At 47.4% G+C, this 13,201-nt stretch overlaps 4 protein-coding genes across 4 annotated transcripts; 2 read left to right on the top strand and 2 right to left on the bottom strand.

The window, feature by feature from the left end:
* Positions 1–99: 99 nt before the first annotated feature.
* On the bottom strand, positions 100–1,247 carry I303_105883 (uncharacterized protein; the record flags this gene model as incomplete). The annotated part of the gene is made up of 4 exons (XM_018409195.1): positions 100–222; positions 379–632; positions 813–1,011; positions 1,143–1,247. The coding sequence occupies 4 exons, from the start codon at positions 1,245–1,247 to the stop codon at positions 100–102; spliced, it is 681 nt and encodes a 226-aa protein (XP_018261467.1).
* A 668-nt stretch (positions 1,248–1,915) lies between these two features.
* Positions 1,916–4,532, top strand: I303_105882 (uncharacterized protein; the record flags this gene model as incomplete). The annotated part of the gene is made up of 9 exons (XM_018409194.1): positions 1,916–2,042; positions 2,154–2,174; positions 2,295–2,919; positions 3,024–3,081; positions 3,192–3,337; positions 3,411–3,475; positions 3,576–3,659; positions 3,746–3,931; positions 4,078–4,532. 9 exons carry the CDS (start codon positions 1,916–1,918, stop codon positions 4,530–4,532), a joined length of 1,767 nt encoding a protein of 588 aa, XP_018261466.1.
* Positions 4,533–5,891: 1,359 nt separating this feature from the next.
* Positions 5,892–6,432, top strand: I303_105881 (uncharacterized protein; the record flags this gene model as incomplete). The annotated part of the gene is made up of 3 exons (XM_018409193.1): positions 5,892–5,909; positions 6,007–6,066; positions 6,226–6,432. The coding sequence occupies 3 exons, from the start codon at positions 5,892–5,894 to the stop codon at positions 6,430–6,432; spliced, it is 285 nt and encodes a 94-aa protein (XP_018261465.1).
* Positions 6,433–6,805: 373 nt separating this feature from the next.
* I303_105880 (uncharacterized protein) lies at positions 6,806–13,064 on the bottom strand (the record flags this gene model as incomplete). Its single annotated transcript, XM_018409192.1, has 3 exons — positions 6,806–10,335; positions 10,398–11,446; positions 11,506–13,064. The coding sequence occupies 3 exons, from the start codon at positions 13,062–13,064 to the stop codon at positions 6,806–6,808; spliced, it is 6,138 nt and encodes a 2,045-aa protein (XP_018261464.1).
* Between the last annotated feature and the right edge of the window lie 137 nt (positions 13,065–13,201).

Here is a 13,201-nt window from a genome sequence, read left to right as displayed (position 1 = left end):
TACAGATCGAATATCATATACACATACAAAAAGGATTGTCCATTTTTGATAATAACATGTCATAACATAACAAGCGATTGAGGGAGTGAGGTGAACTCGCTATGTAGCCAATTTGTCTTCTCTTTCCGGATCACCGTCGTTCACTCTGAGCACTTTGGCGAATTCGAGGTAATTGAATCTACCTTGACGATCTGTGAATGGTCCAGAGAAGAGTCGCTCGATCTGAAATCATCAACACGTCGAACATTCAGCCATCGTGCTCGGTTTCCGAGTTGAGCTTTCACCAATGACGATGATGGCGACGATGGAAGATGGATAGGCAGTAGTGCTGGTAGTAATAATATCATCATATGTTGTTCCAGGTGATACTCTACTCACCTCCTCTTCGTTCATCCGATCGCCCATCTCAGCTAACCACTTCCTGACCTCCTTGACGTCCACCCAGCCCTTATCACCCTCATCGAAACACGCAAAGGCATCAATGAGTTCTTTCTCGTTATCTAGCTGAATGAGGTGTTCGCCCATCATACTGAGAAACTGGGTGAAGTTGATCCCTTCGCTCGATATGCCTTTCGCGGATCCAGGACGGGAAGTTAAGAGGGCTTGTAATAATGTAGGAGTTGGGGTTTGGCCTGATAGACATGTTAAGGAAAAAACGAATGTTAGTATTTGTCTATTCTTCAATATCATTCTGTGCGATATATGACATATGACGGATGAAGTATGACCTGGTGGTCGGGTAGAGGCTGCCTGTCTCCGTGACTCAAAAACTCCATCGCGGAGATGACACAGATGAGCCGGGGCTTACTCACCAAAATTACTCAACATAACTCTCAAATCCCCCTCAGTCACTCGCCCATCTCCATCCTGGTCAATCATCGTGAATGCCTCTTTGAACTGTTTGACCTGTTGCGGGGTGAACATCGTGAATGCTCCTCCTGAGGGCTCTCTTCTACTTTGAGAGGATTTGACTCCGGACGGCAGACCTCGGCCTAATGTGGCTGTTTTCGACTATGGGCAGCATTTCAATGAGAGATCAGCCATTAGCTTTTGAGGGGTACAACAATGGACTGGTGGATGTATTTCTATCCCCGATGTGTATTGCGAACACAGGGGACCCGGGACCCGCTTTAAGAGCTCACCATCATGTAGACCCCCAACCTCCTGGCACTTGTACTTGTATATGTCAGATACTCGAACGTAGATAAGTAGGATGTAAGAACGACTTCATCCACATGCACATGCATGAATCATCATTGATTTTGTTGTTGATTTCTCGAACGAATTCGAGAGCACGGACGCGTTTGGCGTCGTTACGTAATCGCGAGGACCGGCTCAAAAGTTGAATTTGGCGAAAGAGTCTCATCTCAAATTTCTGATTCTGTGCGTTCTGGTGATTCTTGTTTTCTTCGTATCATCACACTTACTTGACTATCTTCTGCGTTCAAAAGCCAGGCCGTCTTCTGTGTCCCTCTGTGAGTATTCTCGTCCTGCCATCGGAATCAATCAAGCTGCTCTCCCATACATATCCCCTCTCAGATCCTCTCGCACCTCAACGTCATGATGCCAAATATCTTATCTACATTATCAGAACACAATAATGTTCAGACAACTTATTCCATATATACTGAACCCCTCATCCTCTCGGAATTATCATCTTTGATCATTATCCATTGATTGAATGATGAGCTGACAACCCTTAGGTGCTTCAGAGGTATCATAGGTTCCCTCTTTGGTCCGTAGAAGTTGAACGTCAGCTCAGGTTATAAAGGGATATCAGCGTGACAATCCTTGTACGCTCATTCCGTAGTCTAGTCTAGCTCAGTTTAGTCCGCATGTGCTCATGTATGCATGTCTTTCATCCTGATTAAGGTCTGTCCAGTATTCATTTGACCGAAGATTAACGAAGCACACCATGAATTTCTACAAGTCCGCTGCGCTCGCTTTAGACCACCTGGAGAAGAACCAAGGTTCCGTGAAAGGATCATTGGCTGCAGCTGGTATCAAGTCGACTCCTGGAGAAGGCAAGCGGATCTTAGCGTGTGGGTGAAATCCTCTCGAGCATGACGCGCATACTCATGTTATGGGGTGAAGCTGACTTGGTGACATTCACTTTGATCCTGGTATGCTGGATCCCGACTTTCGCTGGATAGTGGTCATTGAGACGCTCAAGTGTGAGTCAAGCTCGATCAAATACCTTGTCCCATGCCCTTTCGAAGAAAACATAATTTTTTACCCTCCAAGCTCCCTTGAGCTGATTTCTGGTTTCTGGTCCCGATCTGTCGACGGAACAGATAAACCGGTCCTTCTCGAACTTCTAACCACTGTCCCCCTGCTATCCCTTGAGAAACTCACTTTCCCCAAAAAGGTCCCTCGGGGCGCCCCTTCATCTCGTTCTCTCCTCTTAGTCCTCTTACACGACCTCCTCTTCTCCAGCAAGAACAAGATCGAAGCTTCGGACTTATGGCCCCCCAAACCCGCTTTGCTCAAACATCAAGCACGGCTCAAGGGCGAGCTGGTCAAACTTCAGATCAAGAAGGGTAAAAGCCGTAAAGAGGATCTGGCTGTCACCTCTTCCTCCTCCGGATCAGGTGATTTATATCGATATATACGGTACAATTCAAATTACACTAAAAGCTTGGCGGATCTACATGAAGAATTGGAACGTCTAGGATATACAAGACTTCCGAAAGGAGAAGGAGTTGGGAAAGAGAAATACCCGCTAGGAGACAAAGAGTATTTCGAGGATGAACATCTCGGAGAAGTCTTGTTTGTTTTCAACGGAGCGACGACCTGGTGGAACAAGAGTAGATGGTACGAAGACGGAGGGATCATTCTGCAAGATAAGGCGTCGTGTATGCCTGCGAAGGTTTTGATGTGGGCTTGGGAGGACGATGAAGGAGAATGTATAGATGCGACGTGAGTCAGCTCTTATCCTTTTCTGACCTTGTCAATTCGAATCGCAGTCGAAAAAGGTGGATAAGAGATAATTGAGCTGATGACGGCTGATGAACGCGATAAAGTGCCGCCCCCGGGAATAAGACGAGCTATGTCTCTGCTCTCATGGGGAACAAGGGCATAGTTAGTACTGGAATACCCTGCCACATCATATAGTCGAATCGGTTCTCCCAAAGTTGGCTTGTCACGATCGGCTTTTTGACTCCTGCTAACACTGTGCATTCATGGTACAGCTCCACGCTTTCGAACGATCGCCGAACCGCTATAAGACCTTGACTCGCATGCTGGAGAAGGCGCACTGTAAAAATGTGAAAGCCCAACGAGCGGATTTCCTGGAGTCTGATCCGAAGGATGGAGAGTATAAGAAGGTCACGAGGATGTGAGTATCCCTTCTCAAAAATCCATCAGAAGCCGTTGAAGTTGAGCTCATGCAAGGGCGATACACAAAATAGACTGCTGGATCCAAGTTGTTCGGGATCTGGAATTGTCAACCGGCTAGATTACCTCTTGGAAGACGGTACGCTGGGATTCCATTCCTCTTCTACTTCAAGTTTTCATTGGACTGATGACTGAAATGATCTGATGTCTGAAATGCGGTGTTCGGGACGGACGTACAGATGTCGAAGAGTCAGATTCGAAGACTGAACGATTGGAGAAATTGGCTTCGTTCCAATTACAGATGATCTTGCATGCTTTCAAATGTGGGTCATGACCTTTCATCCGTATATCTACCTACATGGTATATATCATCACCAAGCTCATGGAGATTATCGATGATTATCAACAGTCCCATCAGCTAGAAGGATAGTATACTCGACATGCTCGATACATCCTGAAGAGGACGAACGAGTCGTCTTGGCGGCATTACAATCTAAGATAGCGAAAGACAAGGGGTGGAAATTGGCGCCGAGGGAACAGGTTATACCTTCTTGGGAGCGTCGAGGCCGGCCAGAGGAAATAGGCGGTGATGAGGGTGAGCATTTCTCTTCTGATGTCCTAACGATCGGTTGAAGGGAGAATACAATGCCGATTACCTGACACCAATCATGATAAGAAGACAAACACTTCTGCTTCACACCTAATACGCGAATGCTGATCCCTCTCCGTCGAACGTACTAGATCTGGCTCAAGGTGTTATACGCTGTTTACCTGAAGATCGAACGAATGGGTTCTTCGTATCGTGTTTCGTGAGAGATGATCCTGCCGGTCTGTCAATAAGCAACATAACACAGCCGGGATCGGAGTCAGCATCGAAAGCAGAGGATGGAAAAGGGAATGGAACGAAATCGAAGACGAAAACGAAGGCGGAGGCAGCAGTGAAATCCTCAAATAAACGTCCGAGAGGGGTAGACGATGAAGAAAGTGGCGATGCCGAGAGGGTCTCCTACACCAGGCAAGAAATGGAAAGGGAAAAGGCCAAAACAGAAGATGTCAAGGTAGCTGGGTATCAAGTGCAAGTGAATGAAACAACGGAGAATGTGAACAAGGAGAAGACTTCAGCTCAATTGGAGAGGAATAAGAGGAAGAAAGCGGCGCAAAAAGAAAAGGCCAAGAAGAGGAAATTGGAAGCTTAGTTACACATCCGATTTCACTCAACAAGCGAGGTTCGGTGGGGCTACCTTGCAATGATGGATCAACCTTTCGGCGACCGGTCCTCCTTGCATCCAGTTGAATACACCTAGAGGAACCTCAGTTGGACATGCATATTTGTGGGCACTGATCAGCGTGTACTCTTATCATTTACACATACAGCATTTGATTATACCTTGTACCTTGTGCCTCGTCTTGACCCAGATACGCACATACGAACGACCTTGAAATGGTCCGATTCTGCGAATCTACAAAAACAAAATAATAAGGATATTGTACAGAGAGAAGGACTGTCTGCGATCATCTCGGTCATCTGTAATACACAAGCTGACAAACATCACTTGACTTGACAAACGTGAAAATGACTGAGAATCATCCTGCACGACCATCAAATCCACACAACCACGAACATTGCACCAGTGTGAATTATCGTACGATGCTCTGACTCCTAGCTTACTCTCTGTATTTTGTATGTTATTGTTATTTGTCTCAAAATTCCGATCATCACGCACCCAAACTCCAGCAAACACCCCTCATGACTTTTCCTCCCCACTTTGATTGTTTGATGCGATACACAACAATAAAGGATGGCTGATCGTACCTTTTCCCTTACTACCTTTGAATAGCATCTTAAATGGGTTAAAGGATATCTCACTGATTGTAGTCTGAATTGAAATGCTAGCTCACTAGCTCACTCACTCAACAACTAACATCCTTTGACCTGTTCTAACGTAACACGCATGATGATCCCCACTCTCGATTTTACTCCAGTATGTAGGTAAGATCAAATACAAATTGTCGATCCGTTCACCAGTCGTCCCATCGATCCATTCACCGCCAATCAATCTAGAGTATAGTAATAGTACCCAGTCTAAAATGGAATTCCATACATCATACACCGTACAATATACACCGATATGATCGGCCCATAAGCTGAACAAGGGTAATCACCTGTCTTTTGTTAGCACAATCATTAAGCACTGATGTTCGGCCGGAATGATTTCCGGTTAACCCCATAACACATAACAACGAAGGAACGAATCCGAACCTTTCTGCTTCCTGCATTCTGGATTCTGCCTTCGGGGGACGGAGGACGGATGAGATGGTGAAAGGACGGTCCGGATTATACCGTCTCCTTCTTACGATGTACAGTACATCGTGACTACGCTGTAGTGTATTTGGACATGCACTTATAGATATATGAAGCGCTCTTCAAATCGTCTTCAATTCTGCTTTTCCATCTCATCTCAATCAACCAGATCAAATCTATCGCATTAAACGAAACAACCTAGCTTGAAGCTACACCAGCCACCAAACAAACAAACAAATTATTCGATCTCATTATGTCGCCTTCTTGCAAAGTGAGTCTTTGTCCGATCCCCTTATTTCTTTGCCACCACTTGTCGCTCGTGCTGAGCTGAGCTGATGATGGGTGGCAACACCAACTTACTCGTACAGCTCTGCCACGGTCCTCTCGCTTCTATGCCCACTTCATCCCAAGTCGAATGCCATGCCAACGTAAGTTCAGTCGCCTTTACCTCCTGTCACACTGTGACCACTCATCATCATCCCATTCTCCCTCATTCCTTCGCACTGGCCTAGTTCGCCTTGAATGCATCGTAGCGCATGATCTGAAGATGGGAATCAAGGCTGATCCCTCCCACTTCGCCATTGCAGTGCCTCCCATTCGCTTGTCCTGGATGCGTCAAATCCAATAAACCCTCATTCACCATCCTCAACCTGAAAAATCACATATACGATTATCAATGTTCCGACTGCATGGCCGAGAATGAACATAACACTACCTCGACTTCTCCCAAGGTATACTCGAATACCGTCATCAAGGCTCACACTCATAATGGAGACGGACATGCTATCTGCTGAGTGCCGTGCTGGTATTGGTAATGGCGATGGTAAGGATAAGATAGGGAAATGATTGGTTTGATATGATGTTGAAGAGATCAAGACGAGTGGCGCTCGTTTCCAATATTTGTTTGGTTTTCGCGTTGATATGATGTTGTTGTATTATCATGTAGCATAGACTGTCTACGCTTGCGACAGAACGAACATCTTTCTCTTGATCTTGATGATACGATGTATGCATGGTTTGATGAATTGCGATGTGATTTCATGAGAATCTATCATACACTTACTATAACATTGACCTATGAATTCGTTTCTATCATACTTGATTCTTGAATGTGTCTTGTCCGAGCCTCCTTCTCCCTTTCAACCGTTTACAACCTTTTCAGCCACCTCACTCCGTCCAGATACGTATCGCATCCCGAATACTATCCGCCTTCCACCCGCCCGGCCCCATTCCCAGCTCCATCTCGATTCCCGCCCTCTCCTGCTCTCCAGCCTGATTCAGGTCATATTGCGCGCCAACTCGTCGTGTGTATGCCGCCGAGACATCCTTGACTTTCACTTCAAGCACTTCACGCGGGATAGCCGATTGTCTCACTTTATCTCGAAGGAGATTCAAGAGTGGTAAAGCCGGTAAATTGTTTTTCCAAATATATTTGACTAGTTCTTCATCCCATTCTGACTCGGATTCTTCAGTCGGATGACCTAACAAATATCTTCTAACGCTATCACCGATATTTCCACCGTCATGAATATCGGATCGTCGCGAGCTCGAGCTTGAGCTTGATGACGACAGTTGTCTTATCAAGCTCGAGATGAAATTCGGTCGGATCAAAGCGAACTTCTTCTCGTTGGCGGCCACTGTCGAATTGAACATCTTCTCATAAACCTTTTCATAAAACGATCGCAGCATTCCAAATTGGGTCAAAGTCTCTATCATTTCTCCGCTCGGACGAGATGACTCGTATCTGTGTCTGTGGAGATCCATAAACATGTTGAGGTAGACCGGGATCAAAGTGGGTTTATCAAGTGAGAGGCATTCGAGAATGATAATCTTGATGAAATCTCCGAAAAGATCTTGTTCGTTATTCGCTTTCGCATTCGGCACGGTGATATCTGGTTGTAGTGCTTGAGCGGGCGAGGCATTCCCAAACAAATGAGCCAGACGGATCAATCCCGGATCTCCACTATGCACTCTAACCAATTCTTCCAACTCGCCTTGTCTACCTTCCAGACCACTCAATGGTTTCGCAGGCGAGATCAAATCGTAGTGCAGATCTATCCCAGTCATAGATCCAACCTTGATAAACAGACTTCGATTTCCTTTTGGGTCCGAATTGTAATCGAGGAAACCCATCTTACGCTTAACGTATATAATCCGACTCTTCACCAGATCATTCCTGCCTTTTTCATCGCCGTTAACATCAAGATTGAGGGTGATAGGCCAATATCGTGGAGAATCAATCTCGATACTCTTGATATTCTCGAAGGGAGTAACCAATGTCGGACTGATCAAATTCTGTTGTCTTGTCACCGAAGCTTTATTTTCGCCTTTCTTTGCGGCCCCGCCTGATTGTTCTTTGACTTTCAACTTGACAGGTAGATAGACGGTCTCATTACTCTCGACATCCTTCGCTATGAGACACCGAGGCTCAACGGCCAACGCCCAAAGATGCCTAAATGCCTGAGGGTACGACTTATTGTCACCCGGACTAGCCAGGAATCGAGGGAAGAACGCGATGCTCATACTTGCGATCGCCAAATTCAAGTTACCGAGGGTATAATGCCCTTTGCCCAGGAAGAGCATACCAAGCGCCATGTGCATCGCCATGTGAGATCCGTAATTGACACCAGAGCCTTCTTGGCCGTGACTGACCCTTAATCGCCTGAGCACGCCCAATTCACCGGTGCCGGACATCACCATAGCGAGGGAGAGGGTCACGATGTTGAGGCATTGTCGAGCGGCTGTCCGACGGATCTTTCCTTCGTACGTCATACTTGATCCTGTTGAAGCTTTCGATAGAACCCCGAAGAAATTCATGAGGTTGGTATGCGCCAATTCCGTAGCTGTCCCAGCGAACTTGACACCGATCGCGAAACAGGCCCCGGAAACTATATTCAGATACGCCAACTCCATCGACAGTTCCATCGTGTTTGTCCGTTTCGGATTCTTGTTGGCTGTGCGAATGAATGGCGGGAGCTGGTCTTCTATCCATCCTAGTGTAGGCGTGATCTCTTCCCATAAAATCAGGGCTCGAGCGTACGTCCGAAGAAGGAGTAGATCGGGACGAACTTGATCCAAGTCGAACACGGAATGAGGGATCGAGATCAGGTTGACTATGTCCTTTCTTGCGCTTTTCAGGTACATCAGGCCCAAGGCTAAAGTGGCCCCGGGTGAAGTGAGGTTATGATCTATACTCGATTGTCCATGACCGTTACGCTGATTCGAAGCTGAAGAAGGATTGCCTGAATCGCCTGATATACATTTTCCAAGTTGATGCAGCATTCTTCGATCGACTTCACTGGTTGTTTGGCCCCCTCGTCCCAGCATGATAAGACCAAATGCCATCGCAGCAGAAAAGGAGTACGATTCTTGGTATTCCCCAAAGCCATCTACATTGTTGATTTTCTTTCTTCCGATCTCGTTCAGTGTCACTTCTGCCATCCGCAGATTCCTGGATCCCGCATAGACAAGACCTAGTCCCACTAATGCTGATGACTGTATGATTGGCGAAGCGTTCAACTCCATCGAACCCAGCGGTAACAGTGCATGGGTATGCAGGGACAGGACTTTCGTGACCAGCAAATCCTCGCTGCCTGCATAGGAACATGCTAGTCCTAGTAACAAGCCCACACTTGTGAAGTCATGCCGAGGTTCCAATAACGGGAGGGCATGATAGGTTGTGAGGGAGCGCAGGTGGCCTGCAAGACCTAAACCCAGCAGGAATCCACCATGTTCGGCATTGAGAATATTCGGTCGATTGAAGACTATCCAGGAGCTATCGATGCCTTTACAGTCCGGAGAGATCGCTAACCCCGAGGCAACACCATTATGGAAACATGGCCATTCTGCCGAATCACTGATAATCTCAGCTTTCAAAGTCGGCTTGTTGAGTCCAGGTTTGACCGAAAGTTCGATCAAGGGTATATTCCACACATCCGTGATGTTCGTCGATCGAGTGCCAAATTCGAACATGCCTTGACCGACAGGAATGGACAATGTACGATTGGCTAACGTGTTGACGATTGATTGGTGATACCTCGCTACATCAGCTTCGGACGCTCCTTTCGGATCTTGGACAGATATCGTTCGGATTCTAGTAGTTTGCATGATCCGTTCAACCTCTTGTACTCGACGATCGGATCCGAATCGTACATGCGGTAAAGCGGTCTGAGGGTTGATTGCAGGTTTGCTTTTGTCGTCAGATGCCATCAAGTCTTTGATTGAAGGAATCATTTCCTGCTCCATACCGTTTGGACTTTCGCTTGTGCTAGTTGCAATCGACGAGCTGATGGCTCGAGCACCTAGATCCCAACGTCCAACCATTTCGTACATCTTCGCATCCCAATGTTCAGGAGGGTTGCTTTGACACACTCTGATCATCTCCAGGATAGGGATTGACACTCCACAGGGCAGATCTGAGATCCAATCTTGAGATAGACCCAAGTCAACGAGGTGCTTGATAGCAGAGGCTGATCGGACCCCTATAGCGTTTGGCGCAGAGAAGTGCGAATATATGGACGACACCCAGTCTGTCTGTTGACATGGTTTCACTTGCCCTAATTCTGCGCTTTGAGTGTGTGCGAAGTCTTCAGGCTTAGGGAATTGTCTCCCCCGACTTGTGATCTGCCGCTGAAGATACAAGAATATATCCGGTGGCTCATCGAATTGATCCAGTATGGAGGTGACGTATTGCACCGCTGCAGCCGAGTCAGCGTCGCCAACGTAAATGGACAAACGTTGATTGGTAGACACCACTCACAAGCAGCAGGGAGCAAAGCGGAGACTTGGTATGGATATAATCTCGCCCAGTAATTCTTCCAATCTGACCTGCCCATTTTTGCAGCTAGATCAGATATCAGGCTGACCAGACTGCCCAAATGCTTTCGGCGAGTCAACGAAAGTCGTAAGTCCTGCGCTACCAAATGTAAGGCCAGTAGCGTAGGAGCCATATCATCCAATCTAAGTGTGTCTTTCACCCGGTTGTTGTTGCCATTGGGCGCAATGATATCTGACGACGGAGTGTCGTTGGTGGAACAATTCTGGCGTATTCGTTTCGCAAGTCGTCGGACGATGGGATCATTGGAATCTTCCTGTCCGCTCGACAAGACCTGCATGGGCGTTAATGCTTGCGATTTGATTTCGATGCCCAGCATTGATCGGAGACACGTTGAGAATGCCCCCCACACTGCCTTGTCACTGTTTCTATCCGAATACGGAAGCTGCTGTATGGAGCCTATGACCTCTCTTTTCAAGAAGAAAAACTCTTGTGGGGGCAGCACGAGTGACAACGCCGAGATGCATTGTCGGGTCAACTGGTTCTTAATGCGGAAATCGGCATGGATGTTCAAAGAATCCCCATCTTCAGATAGGAGTGAAAACTTTGGACCGATGGCGTCAGATAGCTTGATTGGTGGCTTGTCTGAGCTTGATTCGGATCGCTGACCGCTAGCTACTCGTAAGCTGCTCGCTAACCTTCGTGTCACCTCATCGTGCGACGCCCGCAGCTCCGGCAACGTGAAAGGGATGTGTCTTCCGCCCGACGTTATGATCGATAAGCTTCCGTCGCGGATCAGGATAAGCGTATCGAATACTTTGGATCGGGTCGAGATCAGTGGGATTGCCGACAGGCATTCGATTGGTGGGGACGGCGTGATTGCGAAATGCTGGTACGGAAACGAACGGAAAGTCGCTTGGAAGGTATACAATTGGGGCGTGTGACCAGGTTGGCTTAGGTGGATGTTGATATTGACCGAAGTCGAAGACAGATTATCGGTCAAGAAGACCGCAATATCCTCAGTGTCAACGGTACTGCCATCTAGAATCAGTATGTGCAGAAACCAGTCTGCGTTATTAGATGGATTACTCACTAAGGAGTCTTCCATGACCATATCTTATCGAATATCAAATCACTCCTTTGACCAGCTTCATCCCGCTCCAATCCCATCATCATGGTCGTTTCCCGTAGATCTAGCTCTGCGACAGCAGACAGACCCATATGGTGCTTGTCATGCAAGTCGTTGAGTACGAAACTAGAATTTGATGCAGATGTCCGTCGGGTGGCTGCCTCAGTGGGATTTGAACTTGACAGCATGGACATGCCTCGACTCTTCCTTTTGGCAGTTGCAGAATGTGCGACGAGAGGTGCAGGATCCAGAGTAGCCTGTAATTCTTCCGTTCGTGCTATTTGATGCGCCGTTTGACCTAGAATCGAGGCTCTTGACATTCTCGGTGCCCGTCGTTGGGTTCTATCTAACGGATCGGCAATACTAGACATCCGCCTGTCTGCGCTTGTAGAAGGCCCAAAAGAGGACGGGTTCCGGTGTAAAGATGGTCGACCAGCACGAGGCTGTTGGATGGGAATAGGCGGCTCTGGTGGACCAAGGATCTCCTCAGGTCTCATCGTACGTGAATTGGGGGGTGGTATAACTTGATCGGGCTTGTCCGGGACTTTGGTCGTACGATAGAAGATGATCTCGCCAGATTGGGGATTATGAGTAAGTACGAATGGATACTCTTGTGAGCAGGCGTGCAGGATACTTGTCGAGGGATTGACCAGGTGAGCCTGTGATATCAGGCTTCCTTCCTCGCCATTGAAACCATTTTCAACTTTCGCTTCCATGATCGCTCTGAACTCGTCGAAAGGGTTGTCCAGAGTATAAAACCTCGGTAAAGTTGGATGATTGTCGTCTTCCAGATCTACCAGATCATCCAGTATGGATGTCGCAGAATTATCCATCATGCCCTTCAACAAACTCGGTCCTACAGATGATTGCTTTTCTCTCTTCATTTTACGCAATTCCCGTCTTTCCAAAGCTCGTTGAATTATCAATCCGCCTTCCGTATCAGATTTCGACCAAGCGTTCTCCACGCCAGACGGGAGATTGACAACGACATCTTCTCCCGAGGGATAATACACGTGAGCTCGACTTTGCAGAAAGACTACTAATGTCCTTTCCAGTCGAGGTAGGTTCGATGAGGAGGAGGATTCGTCGGCTAATCTGGGTGCGCCCCAATGTTCGTGTTGAGAGTTGTGAAAAGGTCCAAATGTTTCTGACGAAGCTACCTTTTTGCCTTTGACACTACTAGACCGACTGTGCGCTCCTGTCTTGACCCAGGCGAAGACGGCTTTCGAGACCTCTTCATTCTCCGACTCGTATGTGTATGTCCTAAACACTTGAGAACCTCTACTCCATACTACTGTCTTGTCAAACCACGTCAACTCTTCTTCCTGATACTCTGTGTCAGCTTCACTGGAGATCTTGACAGCGTGCAGCGACCTGCCCAACGGTTTGCGCTTCTCAGGCGCCTCGTCATGGAATAAATGCGAATGATGTCTGGTCGGATCTCGACTGGGTCCTGGATCTTGTCGAGAGTATAAAGCCTGACCGGGGGTAGTCGCCGAGCCGATGATCGTACCTCGCAGCATGATACTTTATTCCTCGGCTGCTCGACTTCCTTGCTTGTCGTTGGTCTTGGTTATGAATCTTCTAGGTCGCTCGTTCTCAGAGGTTGACTTTGTACTTATCGTTCGCGCACGGATATCAAGTCGCGTGTAGCATATAA

Source organism: Kwoniella dejecticola, chromosome 7 (genome assembly GCF_000512565.2).
Source record: "Kwoniella dejecticola CBS 10117 chromosome 7, complete sequence".
Lineage (NCBI taxonomy): Eukaryota > Fungi > Basidiomycota > Tremellomycetes > Tremellales > Cryptococcaceae > Kwoniella > Kwoniella dejecticola.
This window is presented reverse-complemented; position numbering and strand designations above follow the sequence as displayed.